The sequence below is a fragment of the Berghia stephanieae genome, chromosome 5 (genome assembly GCF_034508935.2).
Source record: "Berghia stephanieae isolate SIO BIC M18660-M18661 chromosome 5, UCSD_Bste_1.3, whole genome shotgun sequence".
Lineage (NCBI taxonomy): Eukaryota > Metazoa > Mollusca > Gastropoda > Nudibranchia > Aeolidiidae > Berghia > Berghia stephanieae.
Window position 1 is genome coordinate 34,867,062 of NC_088364.1, and position 22,525 is coordinate 34,889,586.

At 36.0% G+C, this 22,525-nt stretch overlaps 1 protein-coding gene across 1 annotated transcript; it reads right to left on the reverse strand.

Moving 5' to 3' along the window:
• Positions 1-1,355: 1,355 nt before the first annotated feature.
• LOC144973929 (uncharacterized) lies at positions 1,356-21,912 on the reverse strand. The gene is made up of 5 exons (XM_078916818.1): positions 21,385-21,912; positions 20,873-20,959; positions 19,647-19,708; positions 18,613-18,829; positions 1,356-1,474 (listed from the first exon to the last, which is right to left on the reverse strand). Exons 1-5 carry the CDS (start codon positions 21,446-21,448, stop codon positions 1,356-1,358), a joined length of 549 nt encoding a protein of 182 aa, XP_078772944.1. The 5' UTR covers positions 21,449-21,912.
• Positions 21,913-22,525: the final 613 nt, after the last annotated feature.

Here is a 22,525-nt window from a genome sequence, read left to right on the forward strand (position 1 = left end):
GTTGTATCTCACACAATGAACACTATAAAAAACTGCATTTCTGGGAGCTTGATGATGTCAACGAATGAGCAAAGCTCATAAGTTAAAAAAACTCTGAGAAAACGATAAGCCACAAGCTTGAGGCACTAATCCCTAGGTACATGCTATGTATGGGTTCTTGTAAAAAAAACAAAACAAAAACAACTACGCATTTATGTAGCGTAATATCCACTAAACGTACACAAAGCGCTTTATAGGGGGTCTATAACCAACAGCAGCACTTAACATGTAGGATAAGACATGACGCCCGTTAGGCGATAATACAATTTTATTTTTGCTGACAGAGACGAGGCTGTTAACGGCCAGGTACTTATTTTACAGCGAGAGTATGTGAGAAAAGAGCTTTTTCCGAGAATTCAACGATGCGTGGCTCGGAGTGGGGCTTGAACTCCGGATCTTCCGATCCGAAGGCGAGTGTCATACTACTAGATAACATAATTATTACTCTAGTCACTGATCAAGGGATTGAAGCAGGTTCCAAAGGCATTCACTCAATATACTCTCAATTTCAGCCCATAAAATTTCGTGAGTTGATCACAACAAAATCAACAATATTCATTTGTTTCCAAGACGGATAAATTTAATTGTCTCTTGTCGACCAGATGGAAGTATAAATTGACGTCGTATTCTTCAAAGCCATATTTTGAAGAAATAATATTTTAAAAGTTTTGACCAGGAAACTCCTTCTTCAAATAGCGAAAGGCCATCTTATTGTCAAAAGCTCTCAAACCTGATACTTCCTTGGAAGTTTTGAGATGATTGGTCATAATTGGCCCTGAGTTTGTGGCCCTCCATGTCTTACGTACATGGTAGTTGAAAATTTCCCCATATTTTATCATTCACATTCAAGCGATACCAATTAATATTGAGCTTATAGTAATTGAGCTATTATATAGCTCAATATCCACTAAACGTGCTCAAAGCGCTTTACAAGTGGTCCCTGGCCAACAGCAACATTTAACATGTAGGACGGTACATGACGCCTGTTAGGCGATATTACAATTTTTTCAGACAGAGACAACGCTGTTAACATTCATTACTCATTTTACACCCGAGTATGGTGAGAGAATGTGAGTAAAGAGCCTTCTCCAAGGACTCAACTATGCGTCGAGCGAGGCTCGAACCCAGTACCTTCCGATCCGAAAGAGAGTGTCATACCACTAGACCACATAGCCGCACAAAAAGACAGACAGACAGACATAAAGACAGATTTCGAAAATCCTATGTTTAACGTAGTGTTTCCGTACTGCCTTGAAAATAACTATATTGGCATCGTCCGAAGGCGTTTCCTCTCACCTACCTTCTATATTCTTACATCACTTGTGATGGAGGTAAGGGGTAGGAGCGTCCAGCGATGTGGGTGGACAATCACCCAATGACCTGACCCAAAGCAATATTTTTATATGGCGGCTAAGACCTGACCTCATCGATATACCTAACAATACGGAAAAATGGGTTTGTATTACACTTTTGAGTAATATTACAAAAGCTAGCCGAGATAAAGTCAATGAGTAACGATATAAATAGTAAGTTATGTTTTTATGGAAATAAAGAATGAAGTAATTTTGCTTCACATATGCCTGAAATAGAACGTGAATTAAAAGTGTTAGTAACTTTTCTGGTAAATATATTTTTGTTATTTTTAAGATGAACGTATTGATTTATTTATATATTGATATATTATTTATCAATTGTTTATTTATATTTAGATAACTGAGGCAAAAAACAAAAAAAAAACAAAAACAAAACAGACAACAAATAATTAGATAACTTGCACATTTTCACGGTTTAATCATATTTACTCTACACAAAAAGATACAAATTTCTACTTCATACAAAGTATGTCGTTTATTAAATGTCCTTCATATTTGCTCTTTAGTGGAATGAGATTATGTCGAAAAAAACTTGACATTTTTATTTTAAAAATGTTATGTCAAGGCAATGGTTTTGTTTTCATTGAATATGATTGAAACAAATTTGGTTCTTGACCATGTTTAAAATCAACCCATCGTCCAAAAACGATATTATTTCGGGTAATTTGCATATTGAAAATCGAATTTATAGACAAAGATATAAAACGTTGGGTAAGTTCATATGTCTTATTACGGAGTATGGATGTAATTTTAAAGGACTAGAAACCTAATGTTGATGATTCTATGAATTATTACATTACGTTCATTTCTTTAGCATCTGGATGAAAAAAAAGGATGAAAAGTCAGATGTTTGTTGTGCATAATAATCACATGGCAATTTATTTTATTTTGGTGGTCTTCGCCGTGTATTGTCACGCAATCTTAATAAAGCCCTCCATAGACGCCGACATCCGCTGGTAGCGGGACGGATGACCTATCGCTGTGACCCGATCCCTGCGTTTATCGCAGATGATTTTTACCCACATACGGGGAGATATTTTTTTAGGCGATCGGCAGTATAAAAAAGTGGACAATTTTTTTTTCGGATTTTCGCTGTTTTCACGTCGGATTCGTGATCAGCGTCAAATTTACAATAGGTTTGATACTAAGAACTGTGTGTTTACTCCAAAAATTGGTGAAATTAGAAATAAATTTTAATTAATAGTGAGGCTACGATCCCAGTTACTGTCTGTTATTCTATCTTTCGTCTTGCGCACAATAGTGATTACTTCTCACTAAATTATATCAATTAGACTGTTGAAGGAACGAAATTGACATCATTCCACTCTTTGTTATTGTATTAAGGCAGTCATTCTGGTAATTAGTTCTCACTAAATTATATCAATCAGACTTTTAACGTTCAAGGTTACTTGTAGTTTTGTGTGACGGTACGTTATTTCCGACTGGTGGATGTTGTGAGCATTTTACCTAAACTCATAGCATCAATAACCGTCCAAGATATTCCCATCATATGTAGCAATAGCTATAAGAGAGAGAGAGAGAGAGAGAGAGAGAGAGAGAGAGAGAGAGAGAGAGAGAGAGAGAGAGAGAGAAAGAGATAGAGAGAAAAATTTACTTGCGCTATATATACCGCTATATTCAATAAAGGTGCTCAAATCACTTTATAAGGGTCTTTGGCCAACATAAAAACATGTTAGACGAGACATGACCGTTAAGCGATATTGCAATTGTTTCCCGACAGAGACGACGCTGTAAACAGCGAGGTACTCATTTTAACAGTGAACAAGGTGAGAGAATGCGAGTAAAGAGCCTTTTCCAAGGACTCAATTATGCGCCACTCAGAGCGGGACTCGAATCCAGTACCGTCCGATCCAAAGGCGAGTGTCATTTCACAAGATCACATGCATAGCCGCACAAAAAAGTGATGAGAGAATAGATTCATATGTATTGAAGGAGAAAAGAGCGGATGGAGTGAGTAAAGTTCTTGGATATTTATAGAAGGAACCAAATTGACGTCACTCATCTCATTGTTATTGTTTTTAGACACCCATTTTTATGATTAGTTCTCATTAAAATATATCAGACTATTACGTTCAAGATTACATGTAGATCTTTGGGCTGGAGTGATATTTCTGGCTGGCGGACTTTGTGAGTATTTTAATTTAACACAGAGCATCAATAGAAGGAATGAATTGGACGTTAGTCAACCCGTTGTTATTGCTTTTAGACAGCATTTTATAATTAACTTATCACTAAGTTATATCAATCATACAATGAACGTTCGCGTTTGCAGTTTTGTGTGTTAATATGTTATACCCCGATGGAGATGTCGTGAGTATTTTTCCAATACGCATAATATCCATACATTTGCAATCCGATTTAAGTTTAAAAGCAACGTAGACCACGGAAATTTTTCAATTTTGTGGACAATAAAGATTTGTTATATATCGTCATTATTATTATTATTATTATTATTATTATTATTATTATTATTATTATTATTATTATTATTTTTATTATTATTATTATTATTATTATTATTATTATTATTATTATTATTATTATTATTTTATTATTATTATTATTATTATTATTATTATTATTATTATTATATTATTATTATTATTATTATTATTTATAAACAAATGACAGTGTTCCCGTGGCAGGTGAAACGGGTACTCCTCGGGACTCCTCGCATTCGCACCCCCCCCCCCCCAACCACCACCGCCACCACACACACGCACACAGCTCTTTTTTTTTTTGGGGGGGGGGGGGGGGCGTTGTTTGTAGAGTATAATTCAGGGTTACAATGCCCACCCCTGTCATCACGTAGTCAAGGCTTTTTGGCATCTGCCAATCCCAAATGTCTGTGTCAAGGTCGGCCGTCATGTCGCGTCAACGGGTGAGGAGGAAAAAAAAAAAGAACTGGCATATTATTATATCATTACATTGAAAATTATGAAAACTATTTTTTATTTTGTATGAAATCCTTTATAAATTTTACGATGATCAAGAACGAAACTTTTGCCATCTACCTCTTCCTGGCGCAACATTTATAAAAATATTATTTAAAAAAAATAATAACACAGCATTTATTTGGCGCAATATCCACGTGCTCAAAGCGCTTTACAAGGGGTCCCAAGGCAACAGCAATATTAAACTTGAAAGACGAGACATGACGCCTGTCAGGCGATGTGACATTTTTTCCTAACAAATTCAACGAACGGCCATGTACTCATTTTACACCTGAGTACGGTGAGAAAATGTGAGTAAAGAGCATTTTCCAAGGACTCAACTCTGCGCAACGCAGAGCGGGTCTCGAAACCTGAACCTTCCGATCTGGAAGCGAGAGTCATACCACAAAACAGGGAGGAGCACTGTTCTGTCGGCCACATAACCTCAATATTAATTAAATTTTATTTTTAATTTCATCAATTTTTGGAGTAAATACATAGTCCTTGCTATCAAACCTATTGTAAATTCGACGCTGATCACGAATCTGACGTCAAAACAACGAAAATCCGAAAAAAATTGTCCAATTTTTCATACTGCCACGCCCCCGATCGCCGATCGCCTCGAAAAATATTAAGCAAAGCGGGCTTTGCGAGCGATGGACCGTACCTAGGTTTATCGGCCAGGTATTTGGCCACACACATTGCGTTTTCACCCCGGTTTGCCTGATCGGGGTCTGGACCAGGATCATATCCGGGCGTGTATGGAGCCTTTAATAAAGGGGGTGTCGGGCGACAACAAAGGTTACGATCTATGAGGAATTTTCTTCTCTTTAGATTACGTTTTCTTTCTGCTTTGTTTTGCATTATGTCATACCATAGTCTTCGTTTACTTATAGCCTGACACTAAGACTTGTCTTGTGACATCATTTTCTTGGGTCTGTGTCAAGCTTACGACTTTACAAGGAATTCTTGGAATTCTCTCCCCAAAACTGTAAAAGATGCACCACACATCACCATTTTAAAATCTAGATTGAAACATAATTTATTTAACGAGAAATATCTTGCATATATCTAGCCTTTTATTGTATTATCCTACTTTGTTTTATTTGTACGTGGCATTTGACAGTATGTGTGTTATTAGATTATTGTTACAAATGTATGATTTAATGTAATCATGCCAATGCAACATCGTCATGATTATGCACTAAAGAAATGATATTTATTATTATTAAAATGTATTCTGTACCCTCTATGTGTCGAAACTCAGCAGTTATTACAGAGAAGACGTGCTACTATCACAACAGTACTGATTAACCGATAGTTGGGATGACTTTATGCTCAACATTTTAACATGAGCTGTATTATTATTATTATTATTATTATTATTATTATTATTATTATTATTATTATTATTATTATTATTATTATTATTATTATTATTATTATTATTATTATTATTATTATTATTGTGCAGTGAAATATTTTCCGCTATTTTATGTGATATAATTTATTGAATAAATTACAGCTATGTATTTGTCCTTTTTTTCTCAGCCAGAACTGGCAACATCTTAGCGAGTCGCCCAATATTAATATAAAATTCTTAGGTTACATCCCTTTGAATTTCTTGTCAACTAAAATGCAACACAAGTGCAAGCAAACCCATATTATAATAATGTATACCTTAAGGGAAAGATGGGATTAAGCGGATGTTGGTTACTTAACTAACGTATACGTAGAAAGATATTGGATGTATCTGATGAACGAGATCATTAGAGCGGAATAGGACATTTATTCAAATGCAAAAGAAGGAACGGTTTGATTTCTTGAGATTAAGCGACGAGGACAAATTTTTGGGAACATTTTTTGTATTTCACTCGTTTTGTTATACTCTCGTACTCAGCAAAGTACTTTTTTTCAAATTTTGCCAGAAAAGTTTAACTTCAAACATCTTGACACAATAATCTGAAACTTAACACATTTTGGATAACATGTTGTTAAAGGGAAATATGGCTGTCAAACAGTAGTAAGAAGTCAACTGCCATTATCTCTGAGCAAATCTGTTGAGCTCTGTTGGTAGTAATTTAAGAATTCACGTGGACGTCAATTGTATTCAGCTCTTTGTTCGAGCACACCCGTGAATAATTTTAAATTTCTCTTTTTGTCAGGACTGTTGCCTAAAAGTTGTGTTCTTCTTTCCTCTCTTGAAATGACCGCTTTTATATGCATATTGTATTCTACAGCATAAAAGCAACAATGACCTATAATGGACATCCTGCACTTTATATCTGTTGCCATTACTTAACTCGCCATGAGGTCTAGCGGTCTCCGATATTCAAAGTCTTTGGACAGGACATAACAGCCTCAAGTATTCATTTACTCAAAACAAACCCGTGGAACCCACACATTTGGTCATTAAGATGTTTACCATAACATTCATAGTTCCATATTGTATAATCAATTAAAACTGCACTATTTGGTCTTATTCAACCCTTCATCGGAAAAAACCTTAATGGAGCCACTCTGTATCAGATGAAAACATTTGTTTCTTTAGAAAGAGCGGTATCAGTACATGAACAAAACGATTATAGACAAAAAGAACAAGAAATGAGTTTTGTATTATGATAGTATATTACATTTCCTTCCAGACAACCTGGGTATTCTTATTATGAATATTTCAACAATTTCAACAAAAGATTTTTTCTTATTTCTTTGTATGAGATGTTTGCTGGTTTAATATTACACTTGCGGGTTCAATTTTTATTCTAATTTGTCATCAGATCTTACTATTTACACACACACACACACACACACACACACACACACACACAGATAGATAGATAGATAAATCGATGGATACATAGATAGATAGAGAGAGAGAGAAAGAGAGAGAGAGAAAGAGAGAGAGAGAGAGAGAGAAAGAGAGAGAGAGAGAGAGAGAGAGAGAGAGAGAGAGAGCAAAGTCCCAGGTTTAAGAGTTTTTGACAAGATGAGAGTCATTTTGATCGATCGATAATTGAAGAACGAGTTTCCTGGCCATAATTTTAAATATGTGATTGTTTAGAAGCTCTAATTGTCTATCTAGACATTGTTTTGTAATACTTTAGAGCTATTACATTCATGGAAACGGATTTTTATGTCGCTATGAACGGTCACTATAAATTGCTGTCTATCCGTTTAAAAAAGATCTTTGTAAATTGCTTACTTACTTACTTACTTACTTAGGCCGCCCCTTGGGGCGCCCAACATGAGCCACAAGTCTTCGCCATTCTGTCCTGTCCTCCATAAGCGTACGCAGCTCCCGGGTGTTGTCCATTCCTGTGTCATCTAGCAGACAGCCAATGTAGGTTTTATTCTGCCTGCCTCTGCTTCTGGTTCTCTCAGGTGGTTCCCATAGAACAAGACTGCTTGCAATCTCCTCCTTGTGTCTCCAGCAGTGCCCCGCAAGTCTCAGTCTTCTTTTTTTGGATCTTCGAGGTCACTGGGGGGAGGTCATTATAGAGCTCTTCATTTGTTATGTGCTCTTTTCAGCTTACATTGAGGGCCATCCGCAGCATACGGGTGTAGCAGCCGTCCAGTTGCTTCTCCAGGGCTTTTGTAAGAGTCCATGTCGCTGCTCCATATAGAAGCACTGACTCTACTGTTGCCAGGAACAGTCTCTTCTTTATTTCCCTCTGTAGGTTTGAACTCCAGATTTTCCTGAGTTTGTGACAGTTACTCCAAGCCAATGCTTTTCTGACAGAAATATCAGAGGAACTGCTTTGGGTCCAACCTCCTAGGTACTTGAAGTTGTCAACTTCCTTCAGCCATTCTCCATTCTTTGCCTGTATGCTAATTGGCCTTTCTTGGTTGTAGGTTTGAAATACTGTCTTCTTAGCATTTCAGCATAGTCCTTGTAAATTGGAAAGTACTTAAAGCAGACCGAACTTATATTCCACCTTTTAAAATAATGGGAGATAATGAGGATTTCAGAAGACCTCCTGACTCCGGCGGTTTCGAACAAGGTTCGCTTTCATTCGCGTCTAAAAATAAAAAATATTGAGCTCTTATATAGCGCAATATTCACTAAACATACTAAAAGCGCTTTACAAAGATTCCTTGACCAACAGCAACATGTAACATGGAGAACGAGTCATGACGTTTGTGAGGCGATATTACATTTTTTCCGACTGAGACAACACTGTTAACGGCCAGGTTCTCATTTTACACCTGAGTACAGTGAGAGAATGTGAATAAAGCGCCTTTTCCAACGACTCAACTATGTGCCGAGCGAGGTTCGAACTCAGGGCCTTCCGATCCAAAAGCGATCTAACGAACGCATTGTTTCAGGTATACATCTAAATAGCTTGTATGCATTGACTTAGTCACCAATCACGTGACTGGAATAGATAAGGATATGGAAGAAACAATTTTGGTTACCGATTACGTTACGTATTCCATGTTAACTATCTTGTGTGGGGGATATTATCTGACAAGATAGCATTAGTTGTAGATTTGTGTGATGACAACAATCAGTGTTGCCATGATGGCGGATTTTCCGTCAAATTGGCGGATTTTTATCAGCCTGGCTGGGAAAAAATGGCCTGGCGGATGGCGGATTTTTGATGATTTGTATATCCTTTAGAAAAGTAAATGTATGGCGACCAAGTCTAATTATTTCTTCTCCCCCCCCCCCCTCACCCCCGTAAAGTGACTTTTAAGAGCCCCTATTGGGAGTGGACTGTTGGCCTAGATCTATATTACACAATCTAATTTAAATTAACCGAAGGTGAAAACAATATCCGGCAGTCTAACTCCCGCTGAAACAAAATTGAAACTCCGAATTTTCATCTTTAAAAAGGAAACGGTTGTAAATAGTTGAGTAGCGTTTAGTAACATAATTTTCATTTTGAGACAAAACACTATTGTTAATTGGATTCAGTAGTCTGATGTCACGCGCCCAGCAACGGCGGCCATCTTGGTTCTAAACAAAGAAAATCATTACTTTTTATTCTTCATGCTGGCTTGAACTTTTCATTCCCTTTTCATATGCCTTGTGATCAGAATGTGTAAAAGTCAAAACATGATCAAATTGATGGTTTTTTTTCCTCTGGATACGCGTTTAAGCTCGCCGGAGAAATACTTCATACGGCGTCCGCCATTGTTCCGATAGTTTAGAGCCAGTGTTACTAAGTTACCATGCGTCATTAGGAAGGAAGTGACGTTATGACTGTTGAAGACTATTATGAGTGTTTTAAGTCAAATGGCGGATTTTTTGACGGATTTTGGCCAAATGTCGCAGGTGAAGTAGGAGAAAGTTGGCGGATGTTGGCGGATTTCTGGCATAAAGTTGGCGGAAATTTTGCAAAGGCACCTGGCAACGCTGACAGCAATAAAATCAAACACACACAAAATACTTTCATTGTTCAAGTTTTAAAAACGAAACAAGGGATTTGTTTTAGCTGAATATCAGTTAATGTACCCGAAGCGCTCTACAGGGAGTTCCAAACCAACAACAATACTAAACTATAGGACGAGAATAGCAGCGTGTAAGGCGCTATTATAGTTTTTCACTGACAGGGACAGTGCCATTAAGGCACCTGAGTAAGGTGAGAAAATAAAGGCAGAGAGCAATTCCAAGGACTATATTATTTGACGTCGTTCACAGTGAGATTGGTTCTTTCGTCCGACATGTCGTAAGCCGAATGTCACACCATGACTGAACCACAAAGTCGCAAAATAACTTGGTTGTGATTCTTCACATTGTCATTGGAATTTTGGTTTGAATGATCAAACAGTTAAATTCTTTAGATATAATGATGCGGAGGGAAAATATAGTTGATGGATGGAAAGATTGATCAGCAAATCAAATTATAGATGGGAATGGATAGAGTGGTCAACAAATTAATAGAGTGATGAAAAGATAAATTAGAAGAGAGACGCCCGCGCAGACACACACACACACACCCATACACACATACACAAACATCTATATATAGATAGTTCGAAGATGACGTCACTCAGGTCTTTGTTATTGTTTTTTGCCATCCGCGTTTATGAGTAATGCTCACTGAACTGTATTCACCTGACTATAAACGTTCATTGATACATGGCTTCTTAGCCAAGCGCATACTATATATATATATATATATAATATATATATATATATATATATATATATATATATATATAGATAGATAGATAGTATGCACTTATATATATATATATATATATATATATATATATATAAGTATCAATCCACTATTAAGGTGACCACTGTGAAATGCACCAATTGGAGGACCAAGCATATGTCTTGTTCAAATTGATTAAACTGTTCAATCTTTGTTCAAATGAGTATAGTTTGATTCCCTACAATGATTTATGAACACAATTCTGATGCTTGATGATCACAATGGTATATAGAAAATTACTCGGTCCCCCTAATGTTTTACTAAGTGTTTCTGTAGCTTTAAGGAGACATTTGGTAAAAACATGTTTTTAGGAGAACCACATTAAAAAACCCTTTAGGGAGCCCAGTATATGTTTATATATGTGTATACCTAAGAGTGCATTTTCAAGTGAGCTACCACCAAATTGTCTAAAATAAAGTAAGTCCTTAAGATTAAGAGCTTCATGGCCATAGTGTCGAAGCTTATCCCAGTGTGCGTAGAGTGAAGTGGCCGAGCAACGCATTTACTAACTCCTGGGAAGGTCCATCCCTCAGAAGGGGCGCTCAGGGAAATAACCTGGGACTCAAACACGGCAAAAAATATTCCCAGTTGCTCCGTGCGCCATTGTTTTTGCAGTCCCCGACCCCTTTAGAAACCTGACGACCCAGGTTAAGATCAGAGATAGAAGGGACCAGGCAGAGGAGTTTATTTGTTGTTGTTGTATACCACTGAATGGACTTGGTTTGTTTTGTTTTGTTTGTAAGGGTTTTACGGCGCTTGCAACACATTAAGGTCATATCAGCGCCAGTAAAAAGGAAGAAAATGGGATAGTAAAAAGTTCTGGAACTACAATTAGAGCACCCAAGAAAAAGTAAGGCAAAGGGGATTTGTTTCAAATAGGAAACAGTAGATTCCAAGAGCCCACTATCAAAGTACTTAGTTTGAGATCACCATAACGTCTCATTCAGACACAAGCACAGGTCCCAACAAAGAGGGATACACTCAAATGTTTACAAAGCATAAATAATATGTAAACAAAACAATAAAGAGCATAACAGACAGATGATTTACAAGGGAAAAATATAATCTCCCAAAACTCGAACTATACATTTGACTGTTTCCCTCCCAGCCAGGTCCTGGACAAAACCAAGTAATCCCATCCCATCCCGAGACAAAGACAGAAAACAAGTTGGAAAACAGACATAGGGGATAGAAGACGCAACGAGTACGTCCCTGCCCATTATGGGAAGTCGGGAACCCCACCCAGTGAGTGAATGGAGTTGGATGGATAGGACAGCAGATCTGATGGACACAATGAACGGCTTCAATCAACATCTCATTCACTTTAACTTGCACAATGCTTGCTTTGGTTTCGTGGTAGACAGTTCGTCTGATGCCCGAGTTGCCAGGGTTCGAATCCATATTTGTGGCGATGCAGAGTCATTGTAAAAGTCTCATTTACAGTCTCACTTGTGTTAATTGGAGTACGTTACTGAATTGTAACAACGTTGTTCGTGTCCATATAAATCTACTACCAGCTGCACGTTGAGCTCATTGTGGGTTTTATGATACATCAAGCTCGTGTAAAATTACATTTACATTTGACCGAAAAATGATACATAACGATAGAAGTCTACAAATCATATTGCAGGTTTATTTCAGTTCCAAAAGCCATCACAAACATTCATCCACTGTATCACATAAGTCTTTGGTCACCAAATAAAAGCATGAAGTTTGCTATGTGTACAGTGCAACATAAAAGGATAGAAACAGTTTTACTGATAAAACCCTCAAATGATAACAAACCAATATGTTGTTGCTGGTAAGTTGCTTAATTGCATTTGTTAAAAAGCATAAACTGTGAAGCAAAAGTGTTGAAAATCGTTTGAATAAAGTTTAATGCAAAAAAAATAATTCTTAAGCACTTTATGCCGTTCTAAGCTGTCGTTGCTGCATTTTTTTTCATTATTAATTATTATTATTCTGATTAAGGATGAGGGGATAAAGAAAGAATGAAATTAAATGCACAGAGGTGTCATTTCTTGACAGTCACCTCTAAAGATTGCAACTCTTAAAACTATCATAAAAAGAATAGTGAAATTTTACATTAGGTATCTAGAAAATGCTGAACATAAAGCTACATTGGCCAATTAAGTTAGGGTTAGTAGAAAGACTTTTTATTCTGCCATATCTGATTCTTTCAGATAGTTCTACATAGCTGCCAACTTTTCAAAAATAAAATAAGGAACGCTCATTTTGCCCGGGATGAGGGGCGATGTGTGCCGAAGCCCCCCCCCCCCCCCCCCCCTTCATCGAATCGCAACATATAAAAGTCAGCCTTTTTAATTACTATTACTAACACTAACAAGTTTGAGATGACAGAGGCTAGTCCAAATGTTGCTCAATTATCGGGTTTAGTACCAGCACATTTGAATCGTTAAAATGACACTTTCCACAATGATTGTTGTTTTGTTTTTAAGGGTTTTACGGCGCTTGCAACACATTTAGGTTATATCAGCGCCAGTAAAAAGGAAGAAAATTGGATAGTAAAAAGTTCTAGAATTACAGTTGAAGCATCCAAGAGAAAGTAAGACATAGGGGAACTGGGAACAAATAGGGATCAGATGTAGATTCCAAGAGCGTATCACCAATGTACTAAGTTTGAGATCACCTATAAGTCTTATCCGGACACAAGAACAAAATCCAACAAAGAGGAACACACTCAAATGCTTACATTATACATTAAAAAATAACAAATATAGTAATAATACATAACAGAGAGATGATTTACAAGGAAAAAAATATCATCTCCCAAAACAATAAATATGCATTTGACTGCTTCCCTCCCAGCTAGGACTCCGGCGAGGGCCAGGAAAAAAACAAGTAATCTCATTCCAAGACAAAGACTGAAAGCATGTTGGAAAACAGATATAAGGGGATAGAAGACACAGTGTGTACCTCCCTGCCCGCTATGGGAGCTTTCCACAATGAGATCAAAATTCAGAACGGACAATATAAAGAAAGAATTCAACTGCCTCAACTTTGATAAGGACCAATACACAAGAAGCACGATTGTAAAATAAATGAAATAACTTAAGATGGTTAGAAATGCATAACTACCAACCTGGTACATCACTTGAGAGGGCGTTTTGGGGTAAAAATTAGGTGAGTTCAGATAAAAAGTAGACGATTGCATATATGTTTTCTTTCATGCAACATAATGGTCTTTAAGTAGTATACTATAATAGTAGTTATAGTAAAATGCACCTCTAAATATTAGAGAATTCCTACTTCTTTACTTTGACAAGATAAACACACCTAAAAATGGAGTATACTTATTTTTCTTGAACCTAAACCGTTACAAAAGCTTGCTTGAAAAAAAAAAATTAAAATCAGATGAAGATGTTTTTAAAGGATTAAATTTATATATTTCATAAATTAATAAAGGGAAATAATCATTGTCATCTTTAATCAATATAAGCAATTGATTTTCTTATTGAATACCTTCCAATCAAAAAGGTGGATTTAATTTTATTCTTAATTAAAATAATATTTGTAACAAATAGTGAAAGTATCAATACTGTCTTAGAATATTCAAAGTATATCGAGGCTAACATCCATATCCTATGCAAATCTCCAATACATTATGAAAGGTTTGAGTAAAATACAGGCGTCATATAAACGAATGGAACTTTTTTAATTGTTGAAAATCATTTATGTTAGAGGCATAATTCAAATTAAAGAGCTACACAAATGGAGATTATGCTCTCACTGGACACCAATAATAATGATAATAATAATAACAACAATAGTAGTAGTAGTAATAGTAATAATAATGGATCAATAATAATAATTCATTAGGCTCACATGGCTTTTTTACCACAAATTAGTCAAAAATTACAAAATACGGATTTTGAACTAAAAATAAGCACTTACGGACTCAGGAAGTCAAATACGGAACAAATCCGTTTTTAACAGAACGGTTGGCAGCTATGGTTCTACAAAGCATTTGTCTCTCAAGCTGAGCAAATGAATGTTCATATAATATAAAAAAGGATATTGCAATGATGAACAGATTGTACTATATAAAGATAAAACGTTTTTGTAAACCCCCAAAATATGTCAATAACACTATACAATACAATGAATGTAATACAAATCAAATTCATGATTGTCATTACACCGATTGAAACGCTCTTTCCCTTCTATATTTATTTCTTTCATTAAAAATCTTTGTCTTCACCAAACTGATTAGTGTACCTTCAGGGATTCCTTTTTGTGAAAATACCCTGTGGTGTTTTAAGAACAGAATAATTTCAGACTTTCTAGGTAATGATCCCCTTGAACCATGTGCTGAAACATCTTCGACAAAGTTTTTAAAATATGACTTGACTCTATCTGTATCCTCATCTGACCATGACATGTATCTCCGATTTTTGCTTGAATTCCTCTTGGGTTCAGTTTGTTTTGAAGAACACGTAAGCTGATTTGGCACTCCTGCTTCACCATCAAATATTTCTTCTTGATTTGCAGCTGTTACTATGGATGTTCCAAAATTTGCATTTGAGTCTCTATTCACTACAGAGTCATTTGTTTCAATGTTACAATTTCCTTCCCCAGTGACCGATGCTGAGTTATCAATTTGACCCAAAAAATGACCAACTTCTGTTATTTCTCGTATTGCAAGTAGACACTGATAAATGTTTTGATTGATTGATTCACTGTGTCCCATATGTCGATAGAAGACATCTCTCTCGTGTTGTGGGACATCAAGTAAGGCAAATAATGTCGAAGCTCGGTGCCTGAATTTATCAGCTATTAACAACTGGGGTTTCTCTAAATCCTTTACTAAGGAAGTGACATATTTGATGGCAATGTAACCACTTACATGATCTTTGGATATTCCTGTATTTGGAAAAAGAAATGGGTTGTCTGAAATATCAACAGCTTTACGCTCCTGTGCAAGTTTCCTTAAAGGCTGAATTGTGTCATTGGGTATCAACACAGGGACCAACATCTTGCTTCCCTTTCCAGACTGATAGGCCAGCTTATACTTCTCAAGTAACGCTTTTTCCAGAGGATCAGTGACATGTTGTACAAGCTGGGGATCAACCCATACACCTGAATCTGCATCATTCCAGTCTTTTAACAACATCCTTGCGGGTTCTCCGCCTCTCCTCGCATTAAACATTGTAAGCCTAGCTACGATGACATTGCGAAGCCTAACAAACATATGTGAATCAAATAATTGATAATCATCCTCACAAATACGGACCATCTCTTCAGTAATAAATTGCCGTAGCTTCTTTATATCATTCTCTAATGGCATCTCTTTGGGTTTTCTCAAATTTGTTCTCTTTGCTTCACATTGAACTCTGGCTGTAAAAAAAATACTATCCCAATTATAATCCAGGACAGCTTTGAACAAATCTATCTCTGCGGATTCTTCCATTTTGTTTTGCATTATATATTCCCCTTTTAAGAAATTAATTAACTTTTTCAATATAAATCCAATTGAAAGCTTCAAGCCTGCTTTCAATGTCCCATCCTCTTTCAAAGTCATTTCAGAAATGGTTTGCGATATTTCATTAAAGTTACAACGCTTCACCACGTCCTCTCCAGAGAAAGAAGGTTGATTCGTTCTCTTCCTAGTTTTTAAAATCAAATTTCCTAAGATGCGTAAATCACTCATTATAACTTTTCTCTCCTTCTTTGAACTTTTACTCCACAATTTTGTTCCTAACAATACTATAGCTTTGTCTGATCGACACAAATTTCCCACTTCATCATTCCGAAATTTGTCAAGAATATTCTCCTTTATTTCTTTACTTGCATTGGGAGCCACGGGATAAAATTTTACAACCCCAGTACACAGAGCATGCTCAGTACTACATTTCTTTTTGTGTTCATAAACCCTTCGTCCAGAGTAAAACCCCTTACAGCCAGCACACATAACAACTTCATGTGACCCTTGTGCTCTCTCACGCATAACTATTGAATTGTTTCTAGTGTTTGAATAAAAAATGCCCTTTTTCTTGAGATAATCCATTGTTCTATCCCTTTCCTTTACAGGCTGTTTCATGGCCTCTGTAACTTCTGTCTCATCTTTGTGTTTCCTCATCAAATGCCTTGAGAGTTTTGTTTGCAACTGTCCACAGTATGGACAGGGTCTCCTTGGCTTTTTGTATTTCTCTGGAAAAAAAGAAGAAAATAAAGCACATCATGCTATGAACTATGAAAATAAATCAATAGACAGATCATATGCACATCAGCTACATGACAGCGATAGAGAGGAATAGCATTCCAAATATTTAAGGCCTGGACAAGTAACTGTCATAATTCCTTCTTGTTATATACTTTTCTACCATCTATTCCTTTGGAAGAGGTATGTTAGATTTGTGGAGACCTCTGCCACATAACAAATCCAGTGAAAAGACGCCATATTTTTGTTTTGAAATAGAAATAAATAGATCAATCCACCCACTTCACTGGGTTCAGGGTTCCCTCTTCATTATAATCAAAATATGAACATAAATCGGAATAGTAACACATTGAAGTCTCATCTGAATACATAGATTGTCCTTTGTTGTTTCAGCGAAAAATCAGACAGAATGTCAAAAGAATTTTAGGTTTTTCCCCAACCACCCCTTGGAGGTATCAGTATCAGCGGAATGGTAAGCGTCATGTTTTTTACGTTGAGCAACAAAATTTACTCCAAATGCTTCACTCGACCCAGGCGGAAAAGCAATCAAGAATAGACCCAAGTCCTATCCAAAGACTAACATTTCATTTAAGTTTATTGTAGGCCCTTGGCCAATCGACAAAATTCAATTCACATAAATTATTTACAACAATCAGAAATTAATTATATCAATAATAGTAATAGAATGCAATGAAGGCAATATCATAATATAATAATAATAATAATAATAATAATAATAATAATAATAATAATAATAATAATAATAATAATAATAATAACAGTAGCGGCTATAAGTAACAATTAATATAGTAACAAAAGTAATAATAGACTATAGTTCATAGTCATAACAATGACTTTCTTTGTCATTGAGGGAGTGAGAAAACATCACCGGCTGGCAGAACAAACAGCCGACATCAATCAAACGTCCTCCAGACCGGTTGAGCATCGGCTTCATTAATTCCTTAAAGACTTCCCCCCAACTGCCTGAACGATGCTGATGCCCAGACAACTTAATCCTGATTTATATTTTGTGGGAATGAAATATGACATGTATATGCCGGAAATATTTCAATAACAAACACACTGTTCAGATAGAAAATATTTGAGTCTTGCCTTTGTTAATTGATACAGGTAAGTTAGGAAAATAAATGCTAGTAAAAACGATCAGCAAGTTCGTGAACACTGCTTCTCAACTCGAACATATGTTTTCATCAAATCTACACACATCATGTTGTGAGCTGAATTTTAATGATCTCAGTTGTCATTGAAAGGAAACCCAAGAATTTTAGAATAAAGAAAAATATTGAACCTGGAAGTCAAAAGGGTTTGTAGCACAGCAGGCATTATCAAAGTATAATTTTAGTACCGACAAATTAAAAAGAAAATGTGCTTTTCTTTAAATGCTCCCAATCATCATATACTGTTTAGGTTGCAAGATTAATAAAAATGTTATCTACTCTGATTCTCGTTAAGTTTCCAGCTGGTCTGTGAAAAAAAAGCCTTAAGCATCATAGAAATACAAAGAAACAGTTTTAATATATAGATGGGTTGTAACAAAAAAACCATTTTAACACTTACAATACAAGCAATTTAAGTCTATTACAGACAAAAAAAAACCCCAATAAAATAAACATGAACATTTTTATGGCTGGTTTCACTGATATCACTCACACATTGGGGTTTCAGATTCTAAGATGTCCACCCTATCAAATTTGGATTTGTGCTTGTTATGTAAATGGTAGCGTATTTTGCGACGCAGCACTGCCAAAACAGAAAAAAATGCAATAACACAAATGCAGCACCATGGAGGGGGTGGAAGTTTTCTTTTAAAAGGAATGGGTAAATTAAAATTGATCCCACAAATATCAAAGGAGAAGAATGACAAAAAAATGACTCACCATTGCACGTAACACGTTGGTTTGCAAGTGTATAGCATTCGGGTTGAACCTGGGTCCCAGACTGGCAACGAGGTTCAGTCTGTGATAGTTGTGGATGAGGCTCTGACTGAGTTGGGGAATGAGCACTAGGTTCCAAAGACAATGATGTACTCAGCATTGGGTACCTCACAGAGTACGTAGAGGAATCAGACTCGGAGTCAGCAACAAAATCGGGACCCTGTATATTTTGTGGAAAAGATGACAGATCAATCAATTTATTCATGTTGACAATAAACATGAAGAGCCATTGTTTAATAATCCAACTAAACAATTAGCTGGTTAATAATGCAAGTATAATAAAAAAGAGTTGAGAAAGGCAGACATATTGTCTAAGTATTTAATATGTTCAACTGTGCTTGGATAAATATAGATACACCAACCATGGTTTCAGTAAACCGTTTTTAACCAACTCTTTAAATCCTACACCAGGACCAACAACTACAAAACAATTTTTTATATCACTACGATTCTGGACATATAAACGGTTGTCATTGCAACAATATGAACTTCCTAACCTTGCAACTGCAATATAGTTAACAAAAAAAGTTGATAAACATTACGATGCAAGAGAATTTGGACAAAATGCGAGATCAAAAGTATAATCCCAACAGAAGCTATTTTAATTTTTCCTGGAAACGCATCATTTTCACATTTTGTCAAATAAAAAAACAAACGACTTCAAATGTGAATGGCTCATCAATGAATATCACTTCAAAATATAACGAGGAAGGTTTAAAATAGTGTTATTGTTGGCGAAGTCCACTGCAAAGAAAAATTTTTAACAACAAAAAACTAGGAGATCTCACTGGTGTAAAACAGTGTTGTCCTTGTCCTGAAATATTGTATTGCGCCTAACAGACTGCAGGTCTCATCTTTTGTGGCAAATGTGTTTTGTCCACCACAAAATATGTTGATGTGAAGCATTTTGAGCATGGTGCCAACTGTGGATAAACGCTATACAAATGTTATGATTTTATTTTAATGTACATACTTACCACAAATGAATCATGTGATATGGAACTTTGTTCTGCATCACTTTCAGGCTCTGAGTTGGAGTCTATATAGAAAATAAAAACAACAAAAAAAAAAGCTGAAGACTATCATGTGCAAGTTTTTCTCTAAACTCTTAAACAAAAAATCATGCCATCTTGTGCTGTAAAAGGATTTTTTTAAAATTATTTACCTTATGACTATTGTCCTTTGGAAAAAAAAAGAAAATTAAGTCCGAAACCTTCTGGCTATTTTCTTTTAAATTTCAAGAACGTCAGAGTTGGCAAGGGAGGACGGAAATATAATTCCAGAAACCAATCTGTCTATAATCATATCCATATGATAGTTTTTCGTTCAAGATTCAGGTACAGTCCACTTAGGATAATCGCAATACCTTGGGATCATCGAAAATGTTGGGATTAACCGAAATTCAGTTTCCTGTCCACTATTTCAACATTTTACACATTTATTGTCAACTCAAACCAGTAAATAATATTCTTAGTCCACCACATACAGAGCAATTTGATTGAAACAAAAACCATATGGCAGCCCCGTGTAGATTTGTCAACCAAAAGCAGCTATGAAGCAAGCCGATATCTTATTCAGATTGGAAGAAGTTTCAATCTTTTTTCTCAACAATTCAACATTTGTCAGAGTTAAAGAGATTAGCCTTAATGAGAGACAATAAGCTCTCACCAAACTCGTTGGTCACAATGCACAGTTGTTAATCCTAAAACAAAGGATATCGCTCAGTCTCTCTTTATAACTGTCATTTATAACCTGTTGTCAAGATTATGACCAGCCCCACCCCTCTTCTATTTAATGGCCACCGATGACGTCACAAACCCATACTGCAGAGCCCCGCCCTCTTTCGACTCTAACAGAGTGGTGACACACTACTGTAGCATTAAATCCTGCTCACTCTCTATTCTTCAACCTGTCACGATTTCATCCATGATGAAATTTAATCATGATATACTGTTTGATTTCTTGAATTTACCACTTTTTAAAAAACCGAAGTTTGTTGCAATTAACCAGTGACTTTTATATAGAATTATTTCCATTGCTTAGGAAATATTGTGATTAACCGAAAGTTGCGATTAAACGAGTTGCAATTATCCGGAGTGGACTGTAATAGTATTACACATCATGACTCAAAAAAAAAAAAAAAAAAAAAGCAAACTATGTGTACCTAAATGTTATTCATTTCCTCATCAAATTACATTCTTACCATTAACATCATAGATCACATCAAAAGGGTTGTCTGGATTGACAGCAAGACATTTTTCAGGATTTTTAAAGCTCAAATCTCTCTGATCTGAAGTTACAAAAGAAATAGCATATTCTCAACATTAAACTATGATTTTGTGATGGCTGTGATATGGCATACTGTATGCATAAAGCAAGATGCAAAGACAGGTTTAAGTTTAAATTATTTTATATTCTTTTCAAAAATCCATTCTAGTTTTGCCAAAATAAAATAAACACGAGAAGTGTTGAGTTGGATAAAGCTAAAACTAAAAGTAGTAGTGGTAGTAGTAGTAGTAGTAGTAGTAGTAAACGACAGATCTTACTCACTAGTGTGAATCTACAGTCTACAGAAGTTCCCGAATTATCTGACTCCACTTCCAAATGACTGACTGACAAGTGACAATCATCAATCGGTGTGTGTGTGATTGTGATGTCTACCCTATTGAAAATCTTAAATCAACAGTGATGTAATAAGAATGGCCAATAACTTACCATTTAAATTATCTCGGTGTCTCTTCAATGATGCCTCCAGCATCAATTTACCCCACGATGCCATAGACGTCTAGTTTGGAACTCAGCAAGTGACGAAAAAATACTTGCGGCTATAGAGAGGACGTCCGTCGGCCACTCTCTCCGCAAGTCAATTGTCAGTGGTTATCAGATAATCATTGGTTCTTGAAAAATATAGAAACACAGCGGTTCATTTAAAAAGACTCTTTTGTAGATCAAGATATAATGTTAGGTATTGCACTTTAAAATCTCTTCAGACATAGAACGGGTCAACTTGACGTCTAGACCAAATCATTTCGAAGATCGATATGGCAACAGCAACGCCTGGAATGGAGGATTTAAATGCGGCATCTGACGATTCTACTGCTATGACAGAAGATGCTCCATTTCACGACGTCGAGATGGCTTCAACTGGCATCAGGCATCAACATGCTACTCAATAATGGGTTTGATGAAGCGTTTGACTAAGAATTAAAGCTGATAACTGATAACCACCTACCTACTACTGACTTGCGGAGTGAGTGAGTGCCGAGTGCCTCTTTATGCGCGAAATTGACTAAACATACGTTTCACGAAAAAAAGAGTTACTATGTTTGCTTGTCTCTTGTCACCAAGATAAGAATCCGGACCAAGATTCGATAAATCTGTTTCTAAAAATAGATTATAATTCGTATATCTTGTTCATTCCTCAGTTCATCAACTTTCACACAATTTTATATTAGGTTTTCATTACTATAAAAATCCATATAATGCTCTAGAATTTTAGAGAAAATTTCGGAAAGATATATTGCCTCACTATTGAAATATATCGATGAAAACACTGGTACCCCTATTGTACTTTTTTCAGGCGGTCACCTTATTGACCAACGTGAACATTTAGGCATAACTCTTCTTACTGTGGTGTTTAACAAATAACTTCAATACTATGATTTACAATTATATATCCTTGACGGTTGGGTTGACAACTTTAAACTAAAAATAGAAAAGTGAATGTGCTAGAGGTCAAATCAATAGGGGGACCGGATTTTGGTCTCCCTATTGGTAAAGTACTGTAAAATGAACTAATAGGGGTACCAAAAGTCTCCCTATCCGGTATTAATACATATATATATATATATATATA